Below are 24,279 nucleotides of genomic sequence, written 5' to 3'. Positions count from 1 at the left end.
TTAGACACTTTTTACTTCTTTCAAGCAGATTTTCATTTGAAATAAGTAGAAAAATCTGATAGTGGAGCAAGTTTTTCTTTCTTATTACAAGCACAAAAAACGTTGCTTTCACTGGCAGATTTTTCTACTTATTTCAAGTGAAAATTTGTTTGAAACAAGTGAAAATGATCTAAAAACAAGTTCATTTTTAGGTGATGAGGCTTATTTTTAGTGGAAAGAGATTAGTTTTGACTAGAAATGAGACATTTTGACAAGAAATAAGACAAATATTCTTGGAAAGATTTTGAGTTTTTGCAGTGTGTGTGCTGAGTTCAGGTGCAGCTGGGAAAATCCAGGCATGTCTGTCTGTGTCTCTCAGCTCGAGGACACGAAAACAAATATTTAACTTAGTTTTGAAAAAGAAACTAAGAGAAAGAGGCTGAAAGACTGAGAGACTGAGACAGGAGAAACCAAACACACACACACACACACACACACACACACACACACACACACACAGAAACACACACACAGCACGCTGCTCTTTGGTGCTGTGCTGGACTGAATAGGAACCTCATTAAAATGCAAGAGAGAGACGACAGAGAAACACAGAGAGGCTCAGAAAACACACACACAGACACACTAAAACCACACCACGACATTCCTGGTCGACTTGTTGTTCTGATCGGGACCAGAACCTGAGATGATGATGATGAAGAACTCTCTTGCCATTTTTTTTACAACCTGGACCTTATTTCTATCATAAACTCCGATCATCTCCTCCCCCAGATAACTTTGGTGTCATTCCAAGTGGTTGTGATGAAATGAGCTCCAGACGAGAGGCGCGTATATCCGTATAATGGAGTCTACAGGGCAGCAGAATGCAGCCTCTAAATAACACATTATCTGCAGAGAAACTCCTTCATTTCACCAACATTTAGTTCTGATAGGCTAGTGCTATTCCCCTCTGAGTCCGGGGTTAGCTGTTATCAACATCCGGGGTCTGTAGGTTGACCTACTGACCTCTGACCTGGATGATGTCATCTCTGAGCGCTGTGCCGCGCGGCTTGTTGCTACCGCCAATGCTACGGTTAGTTTCTGCGTGTTTCTGACTTGTCAGAACAAAATGAGCAGCTGGATGAAGTTCAGCTTCCACAGGCTTCCTCTCCTCAACCTGGACTCACTAAAGCTCCGGCTGGTTGAGATAAAAATGGACCCGAATGCCGAAGCAGAATGATTATTATCAGAATGAGCCGGGCAGGTTGTAAAAAACAGAAATTCCCCTTTAACTTTAACCGAAACCAACACTTATTTTGATATTTATTTCCACATTAAACAATGATTCTTTCCCCAACATTCCTCCAAACAGGGACTTATGCCCATAAAACTAGAAACTATTTTAATCTACCAACTTTCTGACTTCTCTTGATAAGATTAAAGAGAACTGGGGAGAAGAAGTTGATTTGGGATGGGGAAAAATATGTGATCATTCAATAAATATGTTCAGTATATTTCATTGTATTGTGCTGATAAGATGGACATATTAATCTGTTAGAAAGAAAGAAAATGTTTTTCTGGACCTTTTTAAGTTCTAATTATAAGAAAACCCACGACGTCTGCACCTGAGGATTTGTGTGTGAGTCAGATAAACAGAATAAAAACCACAACACAGGGAACTAAGTCTAAAATAATGTGTGTGGTAAATGTTGCGTGTCTGGAGTTGACCACAGGAAGTTTAACACAACTAAAATTAAAACAGGATTGAAGTGAAAATCTCGTCATAAATGAGCTCATTTCCTGTTTTTTATTTTTATTCTTACACATAAACCTATTAGTTCAGTGTTAATGAGGTTTTTTTCAGAGGAGGAAATAAACTGGACCAGTTTCCAGTGACACCGACGTGTCAGTGTTGTGATCGTCCTGTCAGAGGAGGAGCAGAGTTCATCACATGCTGTTTACCAACTCTTCTCTTTGTTCAGTTTATAACAGAAAACAGATCTCAAATGGAATTTTATTTGTATTAAAGCAGCTCAAACTATTCACTCCTTCTCTCATATGAACTAACAGTGTGCTCAACACTAAAACAGAGAAATGATGAGCTCACTTTCTCAGTTCTTATATTGATGACACACCTTCTCATTCAGTGTTTTTTCTTTATTTCCATCACTTTATACATTGTAATGTATAATGGCTGGAGTAAAACAATGCAAAAACACAATTTAAAAACATAGTATGATAGAAAGCTATAACCAGGATTGATTAATTGGGTTTTGATTGCAACTGTAATACTGTTAAATGATTTATTTCTTTTCTTTTTGGCTTCATTTGTTAATTATTGGATACTTGTTTATGACTCTGAAACCATGAAGAGCTCTAATGGATTTACTGAAATAATGAATTAAAGGGTAGTAGGCATTTATAAGCTGGATAGCTTCAGCCTGTACCTTTTCGATATATTTATGAACTAGTTGAACTAATGATGGTTTTATGGAAGGTTGACTGAATGTGATGCTCAACTGTAAATAATTTGTGTAAAAGATCGAATAAACTACTATTACTAATACTAGATTCAAACTGAGACGTCAGAACTATGAAGGAACTCACATGGAGTTGTGTAGTAAACACCAAAGTGTTGAACAAAGCAGAATATGGTTTATATGTTATATTTTTCTCAGTCTCCACCTTTTGCTTTGACGACAGCTTTTCTCAGACTTTAGATTAAGTCCTCAGCTTCATGAGGTGGTCACCTGGAACGGTTTCTTGAAGGAGTTCTTCCCAGAGGAGCTGAGACCTTGTTGCTGTTTGACCTTCACTCTGCTCCAACTCATCCTGAACCGTCTCAGCTGCTTTAGCTCAGAGGACAGAGACACTTTGGGTGTTATTAACACTTTATATGAGTTCCTTCATAGTTCTGATGTCTCAGTTTGAATCTACAATGTAGAAAGTTATAAAAATAAAGAAAAACCATTGGATGAGAAGGTGTGTCCAAACTTTGGACATAAACATCTTCCTTTACCTGAGTGCTGTGTGATAACCTTCCTGTTAACAGAACGTTACCAGACAGAGTTGTTTTAGAGGGAAATTCATGCTAAACCAGTGTTTCTGCTGCTCAGTGTTCTTCAATGTAAATGTGCTTGAATTTCATTTAAGTCCTTCTTATAGCAAACTGCAGAAACCCAGTGATACTGTATGAATATGTGTTGTTTTAGAGGTAAATTCATGCAAAACCACTGATGCGTGTTGCCTTCAGGGACATTTTTCATCAACAGTCTCTGTATTTCCCTCTAAAACAACTCTGTGTGGTAACGTTGTGTTATTATCTCATAGCGTGGTGAATGTGCAGCTCACAACTTGTCCACCAGAGCGTTGTGGAGTTGTTGGATTGTGTATTTGATGAGTTTGATGAGGGAAACCAAGAAATCCCATAATGAGCCTCCGTAGCGTAGCTCTGAGCAGCTCATGGCTCTGCTCCGCCGTTCTAAAAACAGCTTGCACCGACAATTAAAGGTAACAGACCTACTGCTATGACTACAGGGATTATGGCAATGGGACAATTTGACTAAATGTTGAACTATCCCTTTAAACGATTAATCGATTACCAGTTGTTTGGTCAATAAAATGTTATAAAATGTTAAAAATATCAACCAGTGTTTCTCAAACCACCAGACGACATTGTCCTCAAATGTCTTGTTTTGTCCACAAACCAAAGAGAGACTCAGTTTATTGTCATAAAGGAACAAAGAAACCAGAAATATTCACATTGAAGAAGCTGGAATCAGAGAATCTGGACTTTTATTTATTAAAAAACGACTCAAACTGATTATTAGATTATCAGAATAGTTGACTATTAATTGTTGCGGCTCTAGTCCAGATTAATAACTCATCATCATCATCATCATCATCATCATCATCACCACTAGTGTTTGTCTCATGATTCATTAATGTCATTAACTCATTCTGAGCTGTAATTACTGTCTCACTGTGATTCCTCTATTCATGTTCCTGTAGTAACACTGATGCTGGAGTTTCCTTGACTGTGTGTGTGTGTGTGTGTGTGCGTGTGCGTGTGCGTGTGCGTGTGTGTGTGTGTGTGTGTGTGTGTGTGTGTGTGTGTGTGTGTGTGTGTGTTTGTGTGTGTGTGTGTGTTGTTGGGGAGGAAGAGCAGAACAATCAGCCGTCATCACTCACTTCATCTGCTTCACAATGGTGCTCTTCCCCGACTCCCCAGCACCTGCAGAGGGACAAAGAGACAGGACGGGGTTAAAAATACACACAGTGACATCATCACATCTGGAAACACAGGCTGCACATCTGGACCTGAGGAACAGCAGCTCCTGTCTCTTCCTCCTCAGGGTTAGGGTTAGGCATTAATAAGCTGCTTCTGCCTTCACCCTTTCGCCCATATTGATCATGACATTTTCACTTGTTCGTGTATGTTTATGTTTTGTGGAATGGATGAATCAATCCTCCTCTTCATCACTCTTCCCTCACCTCCTCTTCCTCCTCCTCCTCCTCTTTCTTCCCTCTCCTCCTCTCCTTCCTTTTCCTCCTCCTCTCTTCTCCTCCTCACTCTTCACTCTTCCACCTTCTCCTCTTCCTCACTCTTCCTCCTCCTCCTTCTTCCTCCTCTCCTTCCTCTTTCTTCTCTCCTCCTCCTCCTCTTCACTCTTCCTCCTTCCTCTTCCTTCTCTTCCTCCTCCTCTCCTTCCTTTTCCTCCTCTCTTCTCTATCCTCCTCCTCCTCTTCACTCTTCCTCCTTCCTCTTCCTTCTCTTCCTCCTCTCCTCCTTCCCCTTCCTCCTCACTTCTCCTCTCACTCTTCATCATCCTCTTCCTCCCACTTCCTCCTCCTCTTCCCTCTCCCCCTCTCCTTCCTTTTCCTCTTCTCCTCCTTCCTCTTCCTCCTCTCTCCTCTTTCTCTTCCTCCTCTCCTCCTCCTCCTCCTCCTCTCCTTCTTCCTTCTCCTCCTCACTCTTCCTCCTCCTCCCTCCTTATCCTCTTCCTCTCTTTTCCTCCTCCTCCTTCCTCTTCCTCCTCCTCCTCCTCTCCTCTTCCTCGTCCTCCTCTCTCCTCCTCTCTTCTCTATCTTCCTCCTCCTCCTCACTCTTACCTCTCCTCCTCTCTTTCCTTTTCCTCCTCTTCTCCTTCCTCTTCCTTCTCTCCTCCCCCTTCTCCTCCTCCTCCTCCTCCTCCCTTCATCAGTGTTTTACATCCTAACACAGCGTCTCTCTCCTTCTTCTCCTCTGCTGTTTATTCTCGGAGCCTGAGGCGACGGCAGAGAGCTCATCTGCCACGAGGAATCTCACACTACACACACACACACACACACACACACACACACACACATATATACACACTACATAACACACAAACACACTCCACACTACACACAGACACACACAGCCAGCGGTGGCTGTCAGTTCACTCTGTGTACAAACGGCCGCGGGTGAAGTCTTTCTGAGATGACCCTCAAAGTACACTACACAGCATGCTGCACACACACACACACACACACACACACAAACACACAGACACACACACACACACACACACACACACACACACACACATACACACACACACACACACACACACACACACACACAGACACACACACACACACACACACACACACACACACACACACACACACACACACACACACACTGAGCCTCTGGGCAGGAATGGGCTGAGATAGTTTCCACAGACAGCTGTCAGCTCCTCCTCCACTGGCTGTGTGTGTGTGTGTGTGTGTGTGTGTGTGTGTGTGTGTGTGTGTGTGTGTGTGTGTGTGTGTGTGTGTGGGTGTGTGTGTGTGTGTGTGTGTGTGTGTGTGTGTGTGTGTGTGTGTGTGTGTGTGTGTGTGTGAGCTGAAGAGTCGTCAGGTTTCTGCTGAGCCTCAGTCTGAATCGAGTTCATATTAAATCATATTAATGTGGTTATTATGAAGCAGCATGAAGAACCCTGAACACATCGTGTATAATAGATGTTGACTGATCATCAACAGAGTCGATCATCATATCAGACCATAATATTCTGCACATTTGTGATCATCGTTGAAGCATCGGCTGTTTTTTTCACCGTTTACCGATAAATGGTAAAATGGTCAGTTCACTTATATAGCGCTTTTCTAGTCTCTTGGACCACTCAAAGTGCTTTACAACGTAATGGTCGCATTCACCCTTTCACACACATTCATACAGCACTGGGCATAGTGCAGGGAACTAAGCATTCACACTCATTCATACACCCGATGGACACATCGGGGGGCAAGTGTGGGTTCAGTGTCTTGCCCAAGGACACTTCGACATGTAAAAAATATTTATAAATATAAATAACTGTTACCGTACTCTCTGTACTACAGAGTGCATCTGAATATAAGCCGTCGCACCAGCTATATTTTAAAAGAAAACACATAGGTAGGCTGCACTTGAATATAAGTCACAGGTTTTAATGTTGTAACATGAGATATTTACACAGAAAGACTGTAGGGAACTGTGCAAACCCAGAAGTTTATTTACTTCAAGCAAGTCCAGAGTTGATATTCCTGTGTTTCTGACACAAACGGGAGCTTCCCACTGCACCTGAACACACCGAGCGTCAACTTGGGTCTCGACTCCGCCAGACTTTGAATTAGATCTAGTTTTACAAACATGTCGGCTTGTTGAAGTAAATAAACTTCTGGGTGCATGTTTGAGTCTCCATCTGACGCTGTCTGTGGCTTTGAGGGATGGAAACAGCCTAAGCAGCAGAACTTCAATCCGCTCCCATTCATCGCTGCCGTGGCGACGCGGGGACAGACACAACTACCACAAAACAGGAGACATTAAACTGAAAACCTTCAGATTCCTACTGTTAGACCTAAAATGTTAGGAACATACAGCCCCGAGGTGAATTTGCATGGAATTGTCCTTTAAGTATATTAAACTGTTCATATAAATGTCACGTGATGCTGTTGAATTAAAAAACAACTAATTAAACATCTGCTCTGTTTAACCAGACGGTCTGAGTCTGTTAACGAGCTGCTAGAATGAATGAATGAAGCTCCAATAGAGATAATTAATAACTGATCATTATCACAGAGCAGCAACACACACACACACCAGGCTGTCACAACACTGTGTGTGTGTAGTAGTAGACCTTTGAGTTCATGACTGAACAGGGACACACACACACACACACACAGACACACACAGTCAACATGCCCTGTGGAGTTTGCCCGCTGACCCTGGGTCTGTTAACAGTCGGTCTGAGCTGCTGCTGCTTTGACTAACAAATAGGTAACTGGACTCACACTGTACAACACACACACACTGAGCTACACAGACACACACACACACACAGCTACACACACACACGCTGTAACCTGTGTGTGTGTGTGTGTGTGTGTGTGTGTGTATGTGTGTGTGTGTGTTCCTCCTCACACACGCTGTAACGCTGAGTTTAACGTGATCTCGCTCCGACACATGAACTCATCAGAGGTTTTCATGTTCATCTGCAGCAGCAGCGGCCGTTTTTACAGAGTATTAACGCTGCAGTGAACACAACACACACACACACACACACCGTACACACACACACTGTACACACCATACACACCATACACACACACCGTACACACACACACACACAGTACATCACACACACACACACACTGCTCCACTCAGCTTTAATATTTCATGTCGGCAGCTGCGTCGACTGTACAAGCTCATGTACTTTAATAAACATGTTGGAGGAGGAACGAGTTGTTACTGTTAACACAACCTGACACACACACACACACACACACACACACACACACACACACACACACTCTATTACGTAATGACATCATCACGCTGCGCCCCACTCTGGATGAAAAAGGGAAAGAATTCTATTTCAAACGTGTCTAAAATGACAAAGATAAAAAACTAAAAGTAAAAATAAAAGTATCATCAAATCATAATATGCACAAGTTGGAAGAATGAGCAGGAAGAAGAACTATCTATCTATCTATCTATCTATCTATCTATCTATCTATCTATCTATCTATCTATCTATCTATCTATCTATCTATCTATCTATCTATCTATCTATCTATCTATCTATCTATCTATCTATCCATCCATCTATGGTGTAATGACACATGAGTGGAGTCACAAATGGTTTATTTCTAATATTCAACGATCAATGAACGATGAGCTTTCACACTTCATCATCATCATCATCCTCTCTCCCTTTAGACCATGGAGGCTCAGGACTGCAGCTGCATGAACACACACACACACACACACACACACACACACACACACACACACACACACACACACACACACAACCAGTCTGTAATGTTTCCTCAGTCTGAACTCTTCTCTGTTTCCTGAAGAACAAACTGGAGTACGACCCAATAAAACCTCTTTAAGGCCTATTATTTCCTGAATTCTGTTTTTTCCGTTTTAATTTTTGGGGAATTCTGTGGTTTTTTTTACCTTTTACTTTTATTTTCCAACCAAAAAGAGTGTGTTTTTAATGTTAATGACTAAAATGGACACAAATTAAATAGAAATGACTGTATGTAATGTATTGAAGTAACAAACATGACGTTTCCTCCACACAAATCCTGCACGATGCAACACAACACCCACTAAATATTAATGTTTAAGAGCTTTAAACTGTTTCCAGTAGAATAAACATATTAGTTTAAAAGATAATGTCCTTGTTGTTCACACACACACACACACTGATCATGTTTTACAGCGGGACCTCGGTTCGTGAGCGGAGCGGGAGGCGACAAAAAGCTGTGTTTGCAGGAAAGTAAATACCTAACACTGTCCGTCGCCTAGCAACCAGGCAGCGTGTTCAACAGTCGTGGTCGTCGGTTGACTCAATGAGGAGAAAAACATGGCGGCACAGACGGAAAAGAGGAGTCACAACACCAGGTCCAGAACCTGAAGAGTCGGCTCTGTAAATGAACCCAGAAATGAAATAGTTGGGTCTTCCCTGTGAACGGTGACATCATCAGGGGGCGTGTCTTATTCTAGGCTGTGACATCATCATCAGGGGGCGTGTCTTATTCTAGGCTGTGTGAAGACGAGCAGGAAGGAGGAAGAGGAGGAGGAAAATAATCTGCAGTGATGAAGAAACTAAATGTTTGGAGCAGATTTGGACAAAGACTGAACTTCAAGAAAAGATAGAAAACAGAACAAGAAAGAAGCAGTTGGATGAATGTAATAAAGTAAAGTAACTCTGATGGAGGAGGCTCAGTTCACTACAACACCACAACATTAACAAACTTCAACAACTGAAGAAGGCTACCTTAAAGGGACAGTATGGGACATTTACCCCCATCTAGCGGTGCGGTTGCATGTCGGCACGTATTCTTGCTGTTGCGTTTACGTAAACTCGGGCAGAAGTCAGAAAAACAACACACGCTGCATGTATCAGGATAAACAAGCCTCTATGTAAACAAACGGTCCGCCAGCACGAGGCAAAACAATACAGGCGTGACAATATGTTGTCATGGTGATGTCGTATTGTTTACCCGACCCACGTTTTACCGGCTTTCTCTCGTCGAGTAAAATAACATCCAGTCGGTTTGCCGACGGCGTCACTCACGGCGTCATTCAGGTGTCTGACTGCACCTGAAGGCAACACCAGTGCCTCCGTCCTTCCTCACACTAGCTACACGGTGGTGACAGTTTTAACAGGCGCTGTCTGGAAAACTTTCTCCCCGAGCCGAGAAGCTCCGGCGGCCCGAGTTTGTGGTTACTGACGGCCACTGTGACACTGAACGTAAAACATGGCGATTCAACATGGCAGAGAAGGTTCGGTGAACCCCCCCCTGTATGTTTGTAACGACTTGTAACATCTCATTCTAAGGTACGAGAAAGCGCTCGTTTGTATGCGGGCGCGATTCCACTTCAGTGAAATACGTATTTATGAAAGCGATATTTGATTTTTGTCAATAAAAAGCCAATAAAGTCCCATACTGTCCCTTTAAAGTGCAATGATGATATAGTCTATAGATGTTATAGTGCAACCTTTCCTCAGTGACCTTCCTGGTGACCTGGTTGACCTGCTGCAGAACGGACGACCACCTTTCACCTTCACCAATAAGTCAGAGATGCTTTTATTTTCTCTCTCTTTTCCTTTTCCCAGTGTAGTCCCCTTGTAAACTTATTCTATGTGGTATAATGTCCAGTTGACCTGATTGAATCGCCTGGTGAAGCCTTTGACCTGGACAGATGATGATTATGAAGCTGTTGAAGACGTTGCTGCTGTCAGGTTGTTGGAGCTGCTGTGACTGTGAAGCTTCAAGCTGAGGAACTAAAGCAGCTGTGAATCACTAAACTGTGTTGATCTGCAGCTCTGAGCTTCATGAAGCTGCATGAGAGGTCAAAGGTCAGATGCACCAGTCCTCCTCCTCCTGCTGCTGCTTCAACTAAACTAAACTAAACTAAACTAAACATCCACTTCTCCAACATGAGCTCATTCTTCTGTCCGAGCTGTGAAACCTGCTGCGCCCTAATAAGGACGCTGAGCTTCCTCTGACAGGAAGTAGACGATCTGACGGAGCTTCGTCCTCCCACAGCTGATCTCAGACCAGAGAGAGAGACAGAGAGGGAGGATTCCTGGCGTTCGGCCGCTCAGCGGAGCATGAGCTAAATGACAAGTCCACACATAAAAGGAAGAAAGTGTAAAGGGCACTTCCCACTGGTCTGAGACCAGCCGCTGGTTTCTTCACCTTCCTGCTTCATTCATTTGTCGAGCATAAAAACAAAAAATAAAAAAAAAACCCAATGACAATACTGTAACTCTTGAATGAAAGGGGGCAGAAAGAAGCAAACTTATATTGTCTACCCCTTGTTACGAAGAATTAATTCACAAATTAGATAATATACATCCAAGCAAAGAAGAAATGGAAGTAGAAGAACAACAAGTGGCATAAAATAAACTGAACATCTGCAGCCAGCTACTCATCATCTTAGTAAATGTTGACATGCTACATGCAGTATACACACACATAAATTTACCATCACATGCGCACATATACACATAAATATCTATTTAATTATCTAATTTGTGAATTAATTCTTCGTAACAAGGGGTAGACAATATAAGTTTGCTTCTTTCCGCCCCCTTTCATTCAAGAGTTACAGTATTGTCATTGTTTTTTTATGAGTTATATTTTATTTTTATGCTCGATAAAAGAATGAAATAAATAAATAAACTAAACTAAACTCATAAACACCAATATCTGTATATAAACCCGTACAAACATACATTTTCACACATACATGTACACACGCAGACACTTATGCTTCATGTTTCAGCCGCCACTTCCTGCTTCCATTCAAACCGCTTCACTCTCAAACCTCCTCTTCCTCCTCTTCCTCCTCCTGCAGCACTAAGCCTCTTTACTCTGTGTGTCTGTGTGTGTGTGTGTGTGTGTGTGTGTGTGTGTGTGTGTGTGTGTGAATAAAGTGCATGTGTTGAGAGCCAGTGTGTGTGTCGTGGTGGGACTGTGAGCCGGACACAAAGGCAGCAGTGTGGGTCGGCTCAGCTCGGTGAGAAGAACACAGGCCTCTGCTGTTGGTGTTTAAAGCCTGGTCCGGTCCAATCAGCAGCAGGACTCACTAAGCCCCGCCCCCGCCTCTGCCTCGTCCTCTCACCTCCGGCTGCACAAACATGGCCACACAGAGAGACTGGGGTCACCGGGGCAACGCCACCTCAACTGGGACATGATGAGCTGAGACGACCAGCAGCAGAACCAGAACCAACCAGAATAGGGATGTCACCATTACTTGTTTTAACAATTAATCACCACAATTAATTGATCGTAAAGATTCCTAAATACCGTCACTTTCCAAAAAAGATTACTATGTCTGAACCGTATCGCCAAAGTAAAGGGAAATGCACAGATACTGGTCCATTTAACTAATGTAGCATTAAATTGGTAGGAATTTAACCGAGTTGAACAAAAATAGAGTTAAAGAGTTAAAACAGAGTTGTTTTAGAGGGAAATTCAGAGACTGCTTGATGACAAACTGTCCCTGAAGGCAACGCACATCAGTGGTTTTGCATGAATTTCCCTCTAAAACAACTCTGTGTGGTAACGTTGTGTTATTATCTCATAGCGTGGTGAATGTGCAGCTCACAACTTGTCCACCAGAGCGTTGTGGAGTTGTTGGATTGTGTATTTGATGAGTTTGATGAGGGAAACCAAGAAATCCCATAATGAGCCTCCGTAGCGTAGCTCTGAGCAGCTCACGGCTCTGCTCCGCCGTTCTAAAAATAGCTTGCACCGACAATTAAAGGTAATAAACCTACTGCTATGACTATAGGGATTATGGCAGGGAAAATGTTGAACTATCCCTTTAAGTTACTGTTTGTTGTTGTCAGCCCTGTTTTCTCACCATGTTTAGACTGAATAGACCAATAAAGAACATTTAATCTCATCTCTTTATGATTTCTATTGTTTGTTTGTTTCATCTTTCTTTCTTTCTTTCTTGAATTCTGATGCTTTGGCTAAATAGTTTTTTGAAGCTTTTTTGCCAACAAAGCCTTTGAATGAACTGTAATTTGTAAATGAGTGGGATTTTCTCTGATGAAGATGAGAATATTAAAACTGTATTCTGAGGTAAAAAACAAAAACACAGAGAACTGTAAAGAAGCTCAGACAGAAGCTTCATGTCTCTGATACTAAAAGCTAAAGAACAAGACGAGTTGATCCAGTAAATCTTCAGACTGTTACTGTGTCTCTGTGTTAATGGTGACACTTAACTTGAATAAGTATTCATCAGATTGACATAACACTGTCATAACCATGACATAACAGCTGTCATAAACATCAATGAATACTTATGACAGCTGTTGTTAAGTGTCATTCGGTAAGTTATGTCACTTTTGATGCAAAGTTGACATTGTTTGAGATGTTTTTGTTATGAGAACTTGACATCATTTTTAAAGTTTGGCCATTAGGTCTGCTATGACAGTTGAAATTATCTTTATGTCAAGTTCTCATAACAAAAACATCTCAAACAATGTCAACTTTGCATCAAAAGTGACATAACTTACCGAATGACACTTAACGACAGCTGTCATAAGTATTCATTGATGTTTATGACAGCTGTTATGTCATAGTTATGACAGTGTTATGTCAATCTATTCAAGTAAAGTGTTACCATTATATTCATATTTATATTATCATATTCATTTCCTATCACATTTCTTGCACATACAGTAATAAAGCATTTTATTCTCACGCTCTGCTGTTTGTCCACTTGTGCTGTTGTACTTAAAGGGATAGTTCAACATTTTTGTCAAACTGGCCCATTGCCATAATCCCTATAGTCATAGCAGTAGGTTCGTTACCTTTAATTGTCGGTGCAAGCTGTTTTTAGAACGGCGGAGCAGAGCCGTGAGCTGTTCAGAGCTACGCTACAGAGGCTCATTATGGGATTTCTTGGTTTCCCTCATCAAACTCATCAAATACACAATCCAACAACTCCACAACGCTCTGGTGGACAAGTTGTGAGCTGCACATTCACCACGCTATGAGATAATAACACAACGTTACCACACAGAGTTGTTGTAGAGGGAAATACAGAGACTGTTGATGAAAAACTGTCCCTGAAGGCAACGCACATCAGAGGTTTTACATGAATTTCCCTCTAAAACAACTCTAAAATACAGAGAACTGTAAAGAAACTCAAACAGACAGAAGCTTCATGTCTCTGATACTAAAAGCTAAAGAACAAGACGAGTTGATCCAGTAAATCTTCAGACTGTTACTGTGTCTCTGTGTTATTGAACTCTTCAGACAGTTGGTTGAAATATTAATAAATCTCCGGCTGCGCTGAGAGAGAAATGTTTTAATGAGACGATAAACTGAACTGATCCTCACAACAACACAACGAGTCGAATGAGACACACGAGACTGATCCTTCTAATTAAAGACTCATCGATCACACTGAACACACACACACACACACACACACACACGCACAGACAACAGCAGCTTCAGATCAACATCCTTGAAGCCGTTGAGTCGACGTTGATGTGATTCTCCTCTCTGCTTCCTGAGGCTCCGCCCACTGTGGGACATCATCGCTCCGTCCTCCTCATCCTCATGAGACTTCTCACAGTCGCACTCTGCAGCAACACACACACACACACACACACACACACACACACTGGAGCTAGTAACACAACTACACTGTGTGTTCAGGTCCAGGAGCAGCTGCTGTTAATGCAACGAGAGAGAAGGAAACTATAAAGCTGCAACTAACCATTATTATCATTATCGATTCATCTGTCGAGTATTTAAAACTACTAATCGATCAGTTGTTTGGTCAATAAAATGTTATAAAATGTCTAAAAACATCAATCAGTGATTCTCAAACCAAAACAGTTCATCAGCTGTCATCTGAAGATTAAATATAAAATATAGAATAACAGAGCTGCAACTAACCATTATTTTCATCATCGATTATTTAAACGATTAATCGATTATTAGTTGTTTGGTCAATAAAATGTTAAAAAATGTTAAAAACATCAAGCAGTGTTTCTCAAACCACCAGACGACATCGTCCTCAAATGTCTTGTTTTGTCCACAAACCAAAGAGAGACTCAGTTTATTGTCATAAAGGAACAAAGAAACCAGAAATATTCACATTGAAGAAGCTGGAAGCAGAAAATCTGGACTTTTTTTTCTTGAAAAAACTACTCAAACTGATTATTAGATTATCAGAATAGTTGACGATTCATTTAATAATCGATTATTGTTGCATTAATGGATGAATTGTTGCAGCTCTAAAGGAAACAAAGAGGAAGAGGAGATGGAGGTCAGAGGGTAAAACGAGAGGAGAAGTGCTGAGCAGGCGAATCTCTTACACAACTACACTTCTCCATCTCCTGCTGGTCTCACTATACTATACTATGTACTATATATTCTTATTCTATATGTTCAGCTCTCCTTCTCTTCTCCTCTTCCTCTTCTCCTCCTCTTCCTCTTCCTCAGACGCTCTGCTCGGCCCACTGAGACGCATCATCATCATCATCATCATCATGTGCCACTTCCTGTTCTCAGACGCAATCAGGGAGGAAATGGAAGCAGCTTGCATGAACATGTGCACACTGAATGTACAAAAAACACGTGCACACACACACACACACACACACATGCATGGACATATCTATGTGTGTGTGTGTGTGTGTGTGAGACAGATGGCTTCGGCCTCGGGCAGAGAGAGTCTGGACGCTGCCACAGCCACAACTGCTGCCAGATCAGAGACGAGTCGGAGTGTCAACACTTACTACACAGTTACACACAGTTACACACACTAACACACAGTTACACACAGTTACACACTTCACTCTGAGCGTTTAATGAGCTGAACTGTGACTGAAACACCAATAATCAATAATCCAACAGTCACATAAAGAGCTGAGAGAAGAACTCAGAGCTCACGCTGCAACAACTCTAAATCTCACCAAGAATATTTGTCTAATTTCTAGTCAAAACTAATCTAATTCTACCTAATAAGTATATTTATACATAGTTGTACATAAAAAGCAGCTTGTTTTTAGACACTTTTTACTTCTTTCAAGCAGATTTTCACTTGAAATAAGTAGAAAAATCTGATAGTGGAGCAAGTTTTTCTTTCTTATTACAAGCACAAAAAACTTGCTTTCACTGGCAGATTTTTCTACTTATTTCAAGTGAAAATTAGTTTGAAACAAGTGAAAATGATCTAAAAACAAGTTAATCTTTAGGTGATGAGTCTTATTTAAAGTGGAAAGAGATTAGTTTTGACTAGAAATGAGACATTTTGACAAGAAATAAGACAAATATTCTTGGACAGATGTAGAGTTTTTGCAGTGCAGAGCTCAGACAGGTTTTAATGTTTCACTCCAACTCTCTGATCAGTTAAATCCATCAATCATTCACTGGACTGAACCGACTCCCTGAGTCGTAAAGAAGGAAAAGTCAAACTGAGTTTCTTCTGATTGTTCAACCATGAACACAAAGAGAAGGAAACAACTGAGTCACACGACGACCAATCAGAGGAGACTCATTCAGAAATACATGACCCACACACACACACACACACACACACACACACACACACACACACACTGTAAATCTCAGGTTATTATTGATGAGGAAGCTGCACAGACGTCGTCCTGCTTCATCGATACAGGACAGACAGTCAGAGGAAACACTGAGGAGAATATTGATATAATATTGATTTAATTAGATTAAAACATAGTATGATAGAAAGCTATAAACAGGATTGATTCATTGGGTTTTGAACTGTAATACTGTTTAATTCTTTCTTTCTTTTATTTTTTGGCTTCATTTGTTAATTATTGGATACTTTCTATGAGTCTCGCTCTAATGGATTTACTGAAACAATGAATTAAAGGGTTAGGGGGTTAGGCTTTTATAAGCTGGATAGCTTCAGCCTGCAGCTTTTCGATCTATTTATGTTTTATTTATGAAACTAGTTGAACTAATGATGGTATTATGGAAGGTTGACTGATCAAATAAACTACTTCTACTACTACTACTGCTAACTCTGAGGAGCCGTGTGCTGTCTGTCAGAGCTCAGAGGTTTTAGGTTGAACAGGAAGCAGCAGCAGCTGGTTTAGTGACAGAGCGACGCCTCCCTGCTGAGCAGCGACACCTCCTCCCTCTGCTCCGTCACCTCACACACACACAGCTGATCACATGACACACACACACACACACATGACCCGACACCGCCCTCACACCGATCCTCTCTGAGGTCGACACAGTTCATCAGCTGTCATCTGCAGATTAAATATAAAATAGTAGGACTGCAATCGATCAGTTGTTTGGTCAATAAAATGTTAAAAAATGTTAAAAACATCAGTCAGTGTTTCTCAAACCACCAGACGACATCGTCCTCAAATGTCTTGTTTTGTCCACAAACCAAAGAGAGACTCAGTTTATTGTCATAAAGGAACAAAGAAACCAGAAATATTCACATTGAAGAAGCTGGAATCAGAGAATCTGGACTTTTTTTCTTAAAAAACGACTCAAACTGATGATTAGATTATCAAAATAGTTGACTATTAATTTAATAATAGATTATTGTGCGATTAATTGTTGCGGCTCTGTAAGATATAAGCTATAAGAAGGGAGGGGGCGGGGCCTGAACACGGCTCCAACCAGGTGAGAAACATGAACTGGAGGGTCCAAAGTTTTCCATAAACATGACATCGCTGCAACAAACGTCTGCGTCCACATGGATCCATGAAAACGCTGTAGTACACACACCAGGCCTGTGGTGGCGCTGTAACACACACACACACTAGACTTCACTACAACACAGCACCAACAGAGAAGTGGCAGCAGCCTGCGACGTTAGAAGTCGACTACATGTCGACTGAGTCGTCTCAGTCCAGATTCAACGATCCAGATCCACGTTTCCACAAGATACAGTTTCACCCCCCAATATACTGTTTCCATGGTAATAAAATGTTGCCTGGGTTTACCCATGATGCCTTGTGCGCGATTTTATTCTCTCTGCAAGTCGGCCTGGAAACCATGGACCCAACTATTCCCTCAACGAGGGAGCCAATCACAGAACGGGGAGGGGACAGCAAGACGATGACGACACACCGAAGCTACTTAGTTGATAGCTTGTCGATCCAACATGGCGGCAGGCGCTTTACCTTTTGATGCAGCGTGTTTGAAGTAGTTTAGACAAGTTTATTTGAAAAAAGAGCAACATTAGCGGGTTACTGTGGCTCTACATACATCATCGGGTTGATTGTTACGATTGGGTATACGCTACGAACTGTACAGAGGCATCTGATAGACGTTCGTAGCGCCCAATAAACAGCTCTGGGGCCTCATTTATCAAAGAGCGTGTAAAAGTCCTCTTAAATTTTCAGTACGACGGAAAGGCAAAATGTGCGTACGACCAAAAAATATACACTCTTTTCAGATCTATCAAACTCCGCGTACACACGGCTGCACGGTATTTCCCTTGATAGATCACACCGGACCTGAGAAAAGCGTGGATGAGAACAAGCCTCATACCCAGCCCCCTAAATGGCCCCACACAACCATATGTGGTCAATGCAAATCAGTTACGTGCATATTAAGTAGCCATGTGCACTCTGGAAACGTGTGGAATGACGTCAGTGGAAGACGGTGAAGACAACAGACGGACGGAGAGCGGAGGAAGAAGCGGAATTTCTCTGAAAGCGAGATACACGGTAACACGGCAATATCAGTCAGAAACATCATCTTGCATTGAAAGGCTTCAATAAATACAAAAAACTCCCAAATCTAAATGAAACAGAACAGAAAGAAGAAGAATCATATTTATTCTGCCCCTTATTTTAGATTATGTCATAATAATTTAAAGCAGGGTTTCCACTGCCAGTCAGTACTTTGCACCCCTTTCCACTAACCCCCAACTTCCGTTCACTGGAAGACTTTGATTTTCATTTGTGCATAGCTATATATAAAAAAAAACAAAAAAACATTGAAGTCCACCAGTCTGTGACTTTTCCTAAAATGATGTTGGGCAGCACCCATTTTTGTTAAATACAATAAATATTATTCACACAAAAAATATCGATCATGTTTTCTCATTTGCTTTGATTTGCTCCGACATTATTGGGCTTGCTGCTTGCTTGTGTGTGTCCAGTCTGGCTACGTAACACACGCACGTCGCAGAAATTATTTTCCAGACTGGACAGACTGGTTGTGGAAGAGTTAGCCTACATGCAAGGGAAAAATATCAATATGATATCAAAAGAAAACGAAATTCGTTTTATAAAGCCAGTATTTAGGAGCAAACTAGTGTGAATGCACAGGGGAAAAATCAGAGTCGCTGTGCTTTTCATGTAAAGTGCCGACGTCAACACGTGTGCGGTGGTGGGGGGGGTGGTGGTGGTGGTGGTGGTGGGGGGGGGGGGGGGTCATCATCACCACCACTACTTCAAACAGTGTCCGCGCTCCTCTCTCCCTCGCATACTGCAGTTCTCTGACTCAGCAGCGGCGTCGCCAATTCCTCTTGTTCTTCAAAAAGCGTGTAAATGCCGGTACGCCAGGGTCGGACTGGTCGTAAATTTTTGCTCTTACTCCCGACAAGTTTTGGTTTGATAGATCCCAAATTAGGCGGAGAAAAGTAAGTACGCACAAAATGGGGGAAAGAGCGTGTAAAAAAGCGTGTATCCACAATGATAAATGAGGCCCCTGGGCTTTCCTAAACCACGCCTCAGATAAGGAAAATGACCGGGTGGTTCCCAGACCGAATCTCAGTCTACATTGAGATGAGGTCTGGTGTTAGCCTGGATAATAAAATGCCAAAACTATAAAAAGGACAGGACTGACTCTCAGAGTTAGAGTTAGGACCAGCTGAGACTCTCTGGTCCAGGTCTCTGGTTCCATCAGCTCTGAGTTCTCCAGTCAAACATGTGATGGAGCTACGAGCAGCTTCACTGCACCAGATGGATCAGTTCATTATTGATGCTGATTGATGAGGGAGAGACGGAGATGGAGCTCTCTGAGCGTCTTCTACTGTTTTCTACTGTCTGGTCTACTGTCTATTGTCTTCTACTGTCTTATATTGTCTACTGTCTTCTACTGTCTTATATTGTCTACTGTCTTCTACTGTCTTATATTGTCTACTGTCTTCTACTGTCTTATATTGTCTACTGTCTTCTACTGTCCTCCTCCTCCACGAGACAGAATCACAGACAAAGACAGACAGACCAGCCGAGCAGCAGCAGGTTCCTCTGTGTGTCTGTGTGTCTGTGTCATTCTTAGACAAACACGTTTAGAAACAGCAGCAGCGGCTGGAGGCTACGGAGCGAGAGAGAGTGCGTGTGTGTGTGTGTGTGTGTGTGTGTGTGTGTGTGTGTGTGTGTGAGTGTGTGTGTGTGTGTGTGTGTGTGTGTGTGTGTGTGTGTGTGTGTGTTAATCAGAGTTTACATGTCACATTCATCTGCTGAGGTCACGCTCAGGATGTGTTTCATGACCTTTGACCCTGAGCTTCACACACACACACACAGACACACATTCATCTCTGTCTCTAACAAACACTGTGACCTCTGCTTTCTATTGTTATCATTATTATGGGATGCAGCTTATTTGACGCCCTGTTCCTCCATCGTTCACAGATATTTAATCCCATACAGGAAGTCCTGAGTCATGACATCAGTGATCAACATCTGGAACAGCAGCAGCTTCATCCCTCAGGTTCAGGTTCAGGTCTGTTAGAGACTCCAGTCAGAGGTCAGAGGTCAGAGGGAGCAGGTAAACATGTGTCTACACTGAGGTTAAAGTCTCAGTCTCAAACCGTGAAGACACACACACACACACACACACACACCAGGGTCCAGTCGTTAAGTTAAGTTAACTTTTGATTATTTCAGGAAAAAATAACTTTTCCCAAGCTACTGGATAATAAAATGAAAATCAAAATTTGTCTTTTGAATTTTGAATTTGAAACACATGGAAAAATATTCACAGTGTATTTGACTAATGTAGATTTGTTTTGTTTTATTCATTTGTTGTGGCTCAGATCAGGTCTGGCTGTTTAAAAGACACGGAAGAAACAATAAAATGAAGACGGATTACGTGATCCTGGATAGCAAAAAAAAAAAAAGGATTTTGAAATCCAGATAATTTTGATCCATTAAACCTTTTGAACAACTGAGATACAAGGCCAATCCAAACTGTAGCAGGAAATAAATGGACCAAAAGCCCAGACAGAAGCCTGAACCCAACAACCACCGCCTCAGATATATAACATCAACCTGAGGGAACAAACCAGACTAGAACCAACAGCAGTCCAGATGTTCAACGGGGACAGAGCAGAGGGAGAAGACTGAAAAACACCTGGAGAAGGAGCCCAGAGAGGAGCCAGATGAACCAACACAGACCATAATATCAGTCTGTCGGAGTCAGAGAGCGATGTGAAGCAGCTGAGCTCTGCTGCATCATGATGCATTATACATCCATCCTCCATTAGCAGCTCCAACATCTGGACTCAGAGAGAAAGGCTCCGATGAATTATAGATCTCTGCTTCAGAATATAGAGAAGTGAGATCTGGGAGAGAAACATCTGGAGCAGCAGCTATAAGAGAAACATCTGGAGCAGCAGCTATAAGAGAAACATCTGGAGCAGCAGCAGCAGCAGCTATAAGAGAAACATCTGGAGCAGCAGCAGCAGCAGCTATAAGAGAAACATCTGGAGCAGCAGCAGCAGCAGCTATAAGAGAAACATCTGGAGGAGCAGCTATAAGAGAAACATCTGGAGCAGCAGCAGCAGCAGCAGCTATAAGAGAAACATCTGGAGCAGCAGCAGCTATAAGAGAAACATCTGGAGCAGCAGCAGCTATAAGAGAAACATCTGGAGCAGCAGCACCAGCTATAAGAGAAACATCTGGAGCAGCAGCTATAAGAGAAACATCTGGAGCAGCAGCAGCTATAAGAGAAACATCTGGAGCAGCAGCTATAAGAGAAACATCTGGAGCAGCAGCAGCTATAAGAGAAACATCTGGAGCAGCAGCAGCAGCAGCTATAAGAGAAACATCTGGAGCAGCAGCTATAAGAGAAACATCTGGAGCAGCAGCAGCTATAAGAGAAACATCTGGAGCAGCAGCTATAAGAGAAACATCTGGAGCAGCAGCTATAAGAGTATAAAACTCAACATCTTACCAAGAATATTTGTCTTATTTCTAGTCAAAACAAATCTCATTCTACTTAAAATAAGACTCATCACATTAAAAGCAGCTTGTTTTTAGACACTTTTTACTTCTTTCAAGCAGATTTTCACTTGAAATAAGTAGAAAAATCTGACAGTGGATCAAGTTTTTCTTTCTTATTACACAAAAGCACAAAAAACTTGCTTTCACTGGCAGATTTTTCTACTTATTTCAACTGAAAATTAGTTTGAAACAAGTGAAAATGATCTAAAAACAAGTTAATTTTTAGGTGATGAGTCTTATTTTAAGTGGAAAGAGATTAGTTTTGACTAGAAATTAGACATTTTGACAAGAAATAAGACAAATAATATTCTTGGAAAGATTTTGAGTTTTTGCAGTGTGGGCTGGAGATTAAGCTCTTTACCAGTATTTCCAATACACCAATAAATAGTCTTTAAGTCAAACACTGTAGAGAGTTAGAGTTCGATGCAGCAGAGTTTTATTCACTTAACAGTCAACAAACCTGAGCCGTGTCCCAAGAAAAGTAAAGGAGAAGACACAGACACGACTGGTTTCATTCTCCTTGTCCGTTAGCCTTATATATATATATATATATACTGGTGACATCAAACATGTTTATTACGTTAGTTTGCATATTGCTCCACCATTCACACTGCTAATCCTTTCCACCTGTTCTCCTATAGGCCGTCTCATCACGATTCCACACTGTCCAGGACCGAACCTCCCTCCTGCTGCAGCTACGTGAGTCTCACAGAGGAGTCATGGATGCAGACAGTACATCAGATCTAGGTTATATGGTGGATATTCATTGAGAGCAACAGGAGTTCAAACAAAGGGCAGGAATTAAGAAGTATGAAAACAATATGAAGGGTAAAAGTTAAACAAATGATTATATAGGCCTACTACAACTATAATGATTATATAATAAGAGCTACAGTGTCACTGGGTTTCTGCAGTTTGCTATAAGAAGGATTTAAATGTCATTCACATTTAAATCCTGAATGACATTGGAGAACACTGAGCAGCAGCAACACTGAAGACCGATGACTGAAAACAGGCCGGGTCAAAAAAACCAGACCTTCATCAGTCAGTACGGTCACATGACACCGGAAAAACACTAATGAATCCGTCTCTAACTGGACGACTGTAGAAACGTGTCAGTCCGACCCAGACCGGACTGAAACACCCAGGTGATGTGATTGAAAACTGATTTTATGCCTTTAGAGAGACAGGAAGCTGCAGCCTCGGTGCATGAGGCGTCGGCTACTACACCCAGTCAGCTTCATGTCAAAGCCTCAGTCTGACTGGAACTGGACCATGCATGTGTTAGTTACCATGCACTGTGCACGCTCTGCAGCAGCAGAGACGACGCAGAGCGAAGCATAAACAGCGTCAGAGCTGATTCACTTCACTTCATAAGGAACAAACACAGAACAACAACCAGAGAGTTTCATCACTGCAAAAACTCTACATCTTTCCAAGAATATTTGTCTTATTTCTTGTCAAAATGTCTCATTTCTAGTCAAAACTAATCTCTTTCCACTTAAAATAAGACTCATCACCTAAAAATGAACTAGTTTTTAGATCATTTTCACTTGAAATAAGTAGAAAAATCTGCCAGTGAAAGCAAGTTTTTTGTGCTTGTAATAAGAAAGAAAAACTTGCTCCACTGTCAGATTTTTCTACTTATTTCAAGTGAAAATCTGCTTGAAAGAAGTAAAAAGTGTTTAAAAACAAGCTACTTTTTATGTGATGAGTCTTATTTTAAGTAGAATGAGATTTGTTTTGACTAGAAATGACATTTTGACTAGAAATGAGACAAATATTCTTGGTAAGATTTTTTTTGCAGTGAACCGTCATCATATCTGAGTCTAATGGTCTGAGGGGGCGGAGCCTGAGCCTGAGTGACACCTGTAACAATAAAACACACTGCAGCTCCTCTCAGCTCTTTAAATGTCACTGTCGTCATGCCGACAGGATCACGTCAGGGCTGGTCTTCACCTTGACCCAGTTCACAGAGAAACTTTGACTCTAGTGGAAACAACAGTCTGAACTTTTCCACGTCTGCACTGAACCTTTAAAAGACACACTGAAACCTGTGTCGTCCCAACACTTCCAGTTCTTTCTGCAGGTGTGTGTGTGTGTGTGTGTGTGTGTGTGTGTGTGTGTGTGTGTGAGTCTGGGCCGGTATAATTACTGCAGCACAGTGAAAGGTCATGGATCAAAGCGCGGTCGGCCGGTCAGCGTGGCCTTCTCCCTCTCGGCCTTGAAGCTGCAGACATGAAAGGAGGAAGCAGCCGGAGCTGCAGCGTCAGCAGCTCGGCTGCTTTCAACCACACAGACACTTTGAACCGCTTTAACTTTAATAATAATAACCTGCTGTCTGCACATTAACGCCAAAGTCACATTAGAAATGAAGTCAAAGTTATTAACGCCTTCATTTTGGCGATTCAATTTAAACATTTGCATGTTCTCCCCGTGCATGCGTGGGTTCTCTCCGGGTACTCCGGCTTCCTCCCACAGTCCAAAGACATGCAGGTTAGGTTCATTGGTGACTCTAAATTGCCCATAGGTGTGAATGAGAGTGTGAATGGTTGTCTGT

The 24,279-nt window shown here is 41.8% G+C and overlaps 1 protein-coding gene across 1 annotated transcript in view; it reads right to left on the bottom strand.

Moving 5' to 3' along the window:
- Nucleotides 1–24,279, bottom strand: part of LOC146986750 (guanine nucleotide-binding protein G(i) subunit alpha-2-like) — a 78,325-nt gene that overhangs the window by 16,662 nt on the left and 37,384 nt on the right. The window contains exon 2 of the mRNA XM_085775529.1: nt 4,168–4,210. Coding sequence (XP_085631655.1) covers nt 4,168–4,210 — 43 coding nt within the window. The remainder of the gene's footprint in view (nt 1–4,167; nt 4,211–24,279) is intronic.

This window comes from Trachurus japonicus, chromosome 5, assembly GCF_045865225.1.
Source record: "Trachurus japonicus isolate A0001 chromosome 5, Traja_1.0".
Taxonomy (NCBI): Eukaryota; Metazoa; Chordata; class Actinopteri; order Carangiformes; family Carangidae; genus Trachurus; species Trachurus japonicus.
Note: the sequence above shows the minus strand (reverse complement) of the source record. Positions and strands in the feature narration are given on the sequence as shown.